The sequence below is a fragment of the Nestor notabilis genome, unplaced genomic scaffold (genome assembly GCF_000696875.1).
Source record: "Nestor notabilis isolate BGI_N333 unplaced genomic scaffold, ASM69687v1 scaffold4757, whole genome shotgun sequence".
Classification (NCBI taxonomy): Eukaryota; Metazoa; Chordata; class Aves; order Psittaciformes; family Psittacidae; genus Nestor; species Nestor notabilis.
The window spans coordinates 9712-15025 of NW_009935952.1; the positions used below are offsets into that span (position 1 = coordinate 9712).

The window sequence follows — 5314 nt, forward strand, 5'->3', positions numbered from 1 at the left end:
GCAGGCACTGCCCTGTCTTGCACCAGCTTCTCCCTGCATCCCCTGCAAACACATACTCTCAGCTACATCCCACCCATCACCAGCTCTGCCAGCTACCCAGGGCACCCTGCAATGTCACCGGCTGCTGCACACACCAGGATCCCCTGCTGCAGGTCCCTCCTCAGCTATCGCTGCTTGGGGTCAGCCTGCCATGGATCAATGCTATGATGCTGGGGGACCACAGGGATGCCTGTTGGTTACTGCCAGTCCCTCAGGTCTGGGCAGAGCACCCAGCCCAGATGAGACCCACTAGACTGCACTGGATGGGGACAAAGCCCCATGCTATCCCCAGGATGGGTCTCTGGGGACATCACCCAGGGATAGTCCGGAGCAGGGTGGCCAGTGGTCAGTGCTCACCTGGTTGCAGGCCGAGTGGGCCAAGTCCCCCAAGGCCTCCGACCCCTGTGAAGAGAACTGGGGTGAGCTGGGTGGTATGGCCAGGGCCAGAGAAGCAGAAACACCCCATTGCACCATCCCCATGGGATGAGAGGGTGCCCTGGGGACAGGCACAAGGACAGGTGACATACATGCTGCCAGCATCTGGGTCCCCCATTCCGTTCCTTTCTGCTTCACCCGCCCCCACCCCACCGGGCCATGAAGGGATGGAGCTGAAATGTTTATGGCTGAGGAACGAGTCCCTCCATCTCCGGTCTGTGGCCAGCACTGCCTTCCAACATCTGGGGCTAATCAAGCCCTCGTTCCCTCTAGGCGCAAATTCCAGTGCCTTTGGCTCGGGGCGCGGACACCGCGCGGCTGGGGCTGGGGCTGGGGCTTTGCGGCCGCCCCACGTTTGGTTTTAATTACGCTGAAATAAAGGGCCTTGTTTTTCTTTCCATGAGCTGAAATCTGAGCAAAAGGAGATTGCGGCCCCCGCCTCAGGCTGGCGCTCCCACCACATAGACGGGCCGGCGCGGGAGCTGGGGGCTTGGTGTGCCCCTGCACACCCCTGCCCAGGCAGGCACGGGACAACCGCATCTGCCTAGAAGAGCTTTGAGGGGTGAAGCGCTGGCACAGGGTGCCCAGAGAAGCTGTGGCTGCCCCATCCCTGGCAGTGTTCAAGGCCAGGTTGTACACAGGGGCTTGGAGCAACCTGCTCTAGTGGAAGGTGTCCCTGCCCGTGGCAGGGGTTGGGACTGGATGAGCTTTAAGGTCCCTTCCAACCCAAACCAGTCTGGGCTTCTATGATATTGTGATCTCTCCCTGGGCCTCGATGAGCACTGGGCATCTCCATTGGCACCAGCTTTGCCCCCTGCACATTCAGTGCCTACTGCCCCAGCACTTCCTCGCCATGCTTCAGGCTCTGTGCCCTCGGGCTGTGCATCCTCCTGTCTCCTCTCATCACTCTCCTGGTGATGCTTCCTCTCACCCCATTATTTCTAGGCAGTCAAACCCCAGCATGGGCTGCAGGAGCCTCAGCAAAAGCTGCTTGGCCACAAACAGCAGTGCTGCCAGCTTCCCACTGGCACTGGGCCCAGTACGGCTGTGCAAGTGTTACCTGGCTTCGCATCTTCCAGAGGAGCTGCGGCACAGGTTTGCAAACAGCAAGCACCCTGAAAGGGTGGTCTGGGGAGACTGGAGGGGACAAGGTAGTGTCCTGAAGCAGGGTACAAGAAGGAAGGCTCCCTTGCAACTACTGGGGCTTGGCAGGGGTCAATGTGGCAGGGCAGGGCAGAAAGTACTACATGCCTTGGCCATGGGGGTGCCCAGGGCCAGCGTGTCCCTTGGCTATGTGAAATAAACATGAGGGCAACATGGGTCAGGAAATATCTTGCCCCCTGGCACAGCTGGTGATGGCAAGAGCATCAGGGAAAGGCATCTTACCTGGTTTGAGAGGTTTTGCTCCAGCTCCGAGCCCTGGGGGAGAGTGATTGGAGAGGGATCAGAGCCATCCTTCCTCCGAGCATCCCCCAAAACAGGGATATGGTGCAGGATGGGGATGCCCTTCCCCTCACAAGCAGCTTTGCTGGGGGTCCCCATCCCAGCACACCCTGGACAAAGAGGTCCCAGTACTCACCTGCTCCTAAACCTCCAACCCCAGCACCTGCAAGCAGCAACAAACACAGTCTTAGCACCCATCCCGGTGAGCACCCACCTTTCACCCACCCACCCATGCCAGGCTACCCAGGGTGTCCATGGGGAAACAGAGAGGGTCACAAGGGTGCCAGGGGATGGGACATCCCCCCACACCCTGGACAAAGAGGTCCCAGTACTCACCTGCTCCTAAACCTCCAACCCCAGCACCTGCAAGCAGCAACAAACACAGTCTTAGCACCCATCCCGGTGAGCACCCACCTTTCACCCACCCACCCATGCCAGGCTACCCAGGGTGTCCATGGGGAAACAGAGAGGGTCACAAGGGTGCCAGGGGATGGGACATCCCCCCTCGAGTCCTGTCCCTATGCTGTGAGGCTGGCACTGATAGAGCCACCCAGGGCTGAGCAGCCAAATAGGGTGTCCCCATGTCCCCTGATCCCAGCTGGCAGTTCCCCAGCCCTCTGTACTGGCTCACAGGCACCCAGGGGCTCCCCAGGCACCTGCCCCATCCCTGCAAGCAGGGTGATGCCCTCCCCCACTGCCTGGACCCCTTTACCTGGGAAAAAGCCTCCTCCTGGGACTGCCCCTCCTGGGATAGCACCAGGGACCCCTGCAAGAGAAGAGACCCTCATTAAAATCCCCCCAGAGTCTGTCTGGTGGGGTGGGGGGGGAGCACCTCCTGGATGGGGAGATGCTCCCTGCAGATGAGGTGGGAAGCAGAGCCCCAGGGCAGGCCCCTGACTCTCCTTGTACACCTCAGTTTCCCCACTCTAACAGTGGTGACAGGGCTTGGATGTACCCCAGCCAGAAGCCGGGGATGGCATCCTGGTGGAGGTGGCAGCAGGACTTGGTCCTGCATGGGCAGGAAGGACACGGGGCTGGCGCGAAGCGGTTCTGGTTGGTGTCCAGCTCTGCTGTCCTGTACCACACCCAGCATCGTCTCCATCATCTCCAGCTCCACATGGCTCTGGGGTACCAGTCCAGCCATGTCATGGTGGGGTGGGGCTGTCCCGGTTATCCCTGCAGCCCACATTGATCCCAGCCAAGCCTGGCTGTGGCTGCCAACCCACACTGCCTGCCCTGCCTTGCCCTGCCTTGCTGCCAGTGGAAGAGCCAGCTCAGGTGCAGGACTGAGGTACTGGACTGGAGGGGACAGTGCCAAGATCCACTGAAACCACCTGCACTCCTGTGCCCACCTCTGTGAAGCTGAGCTGAGCATTTAACCAGCCAGATCCCATCACTTTCCAGGGCATGTGGAGCTCATGCTCAGATAACACTGCAGTTCTGTCTGTCTGGTTTGGACCCTGGCAAAGGGCTGTGTCCTGCAGACCACCAGGCAGCCAGTCCCTATGTGGAAATAGCAATAGTGTTCACCTTTTTGCAAAACTATAGGCAAGCTTATCCTGTATGTATCATCATAGAGTCATAGAATGTTTTGTGTTAGAAGGGACCTTAAAGCTCATCCAGTTCCAACCCCTGCCACGGGCAGGGACACTAGAGCAGGTTGCTCCAAGCCCCTGTGTCCAACCTGGCCTTGAACACTGCCAGGGATGGGGCAGCCACAGCTTCTCTGGGCACCCTGTGCCAGCGCCTCAGCACCCTCACAGGGAAGAGCTTCTGCCTCAGAGCTCATCTCAATCTCCCCTCTGGCAGGTTAAAGCCATTCCCCTTGTCCTGCCACTTCATTGTGGCTGGGGCCTGCAGGGGGGTTGGCAGCACAGGGAGGTTGCAGTGCAGGGGGATGCTCTGCTTTTGGCTGGAACATGGTTTTGGCACTGGGGCAGCTGCCGTGGGGTTTGCAGTGGCATTTGCAGTGAGGCTGGCAGGAGAATCTGGGGTTTGCCAGAGGCAAGAGCGGGGCTGCTGTGGCCAGCATCCCTGCGGCAAAACTGCACCCAGCTCTGGGCAGAGGGGATGGAGTTCAGGGTGGATGGCACTGTGGACCCTGCAGTGGCATGGCTGTGACCTGAGGACCTGCTGTCCTGCTCCAAGGCTGCAGTGGCTTCCCAAACACCCCCAGGAGCTGGGTGCATGCACCACGAACTGCACAATGCCCAGAGACAGCACAGACAGGTGTCAGGCAGAGCTGGCAGCCATGGGGAGGGGTACATTGTGCTGCATATCCCTATCTCAGATGTGGTGCAAACTCTGGTGGTCCCTCTCCCTGTGTCCATAGTCCCCTGCTTCACCCCAACAGCTGCATGCTGCAACACAGCAGGGATGAGGGTGTCCCCTGGACCCTGCTCATGTGTCCCCGACCACCCAGGGCATGCAGGACAGACCCCTCAGCCCAGCCACACAGAGAGACCGGGCACTGGGGTGCACCCACATGTGTGTCAGGATACACACGTGTGCAACAGGGATGCCAGGCTGTGCACACACAGGAGATGTCAGGACACACACCAGCAGGACACGCACCTACCAACCCATTGGGACACACATAGAAGACCTGTGCCAGGTCCTGTCACACAGACCTGTGCCCCCCCAATCCACCCCCAGGGTCCTGCTGGGGCTGGGGGACAAATCTGGCTCTGGAGCAGCTGATGACCCTTGGAATGGTGGGGACATGCACTGGGCCATTGCTCCAGCCACTCACACCTCTGGCATGGCACAGCCCAGCCTGGCTGCTAGCCAGGGGTTTACGGAGCAGCTCCTTTTCTGGCTCCCACAGCTTGGAAAAACGAATCCCAATTTCTTGCCTGTTTTCAAACAAACTCCGAGCATCCACACATCACCTGGCCTCCCCCACCTGCCCTGCTGGGAGTGAGAACCAGCGGGATCCAGCCAAGATTCATCTGAGGACCCCCATGCCTGGGGCCAGTGACCGCCCCCACCAAGCAGGGGGGGGCTTGAGGTGCTCAGCCCCCAGGGTGATCCCCAGCCACAGACCCCGTGGCCAAGGCAAGGTCCCTGGTGCTGGGTGATGCCAGGCACCTGGGGACCTGGGCTGAGCTCTCCTACCCCTGGGGAAGCTGGGACAAGGCAGGATGGCTCACAGCCTTCCTGGGATGCTTGGACACCTATGCCCTCAGCCATGCTGCTATACTCAGCCCCTCAGCATTGTCACCCTCCTGCGGTCCCTGAAAGTGGGGTCCTGCTTTCCCAGGCACTATCCCATGGCCAAGGCACTGTGCTCATCCCAGTGCCTCACAGCAGGTCTGCCTTCTGGAGGATTGCAGGGGATGTGCGAGTTTATCAACCATCTCCATGCCCAGATCAGGAGGTGGAGGACGTCAGCAAG

The 5314-nt window shown here is 60.0% G+C and overlaps 1 protein-coding gene across 1 annotated transcript in view; it reads right to left on the minus strand.

Moving 5' to 3' along the window:
- The window catches only part of LOC104408466 (elastin-like), a gene marked incomplete at both ends in the record, with an annotated part of 12276 nt that extends 9593 nt beyond the window's left edge, over positions 1 to 2683 (minus strand). The window contains 5 exons of the mRNA XM_010018083.1: positions 397 to 441; positions 1861 to 1893; positions 1992 to 2080; positions 2254 to 2280; positions 2630 to 2683. Coding sequence (XP_010016385.1) covers positions 397 to 441; positions 1861 to 1893; positions 1992 to 2080; positions 2254 to 2280; positions 2630 to 2683 — 248 coding nt within the window. The remainder of the gene's footprint in view (positions 1 to 396; positions 442 to 1860; positions 1894 to 1991; positions 2081 to 2253; positions 2281 to 2629) is intronic.
- Between the last annotated feature and the right edge of the window lie 2631 nt (positions 2684 to 5314).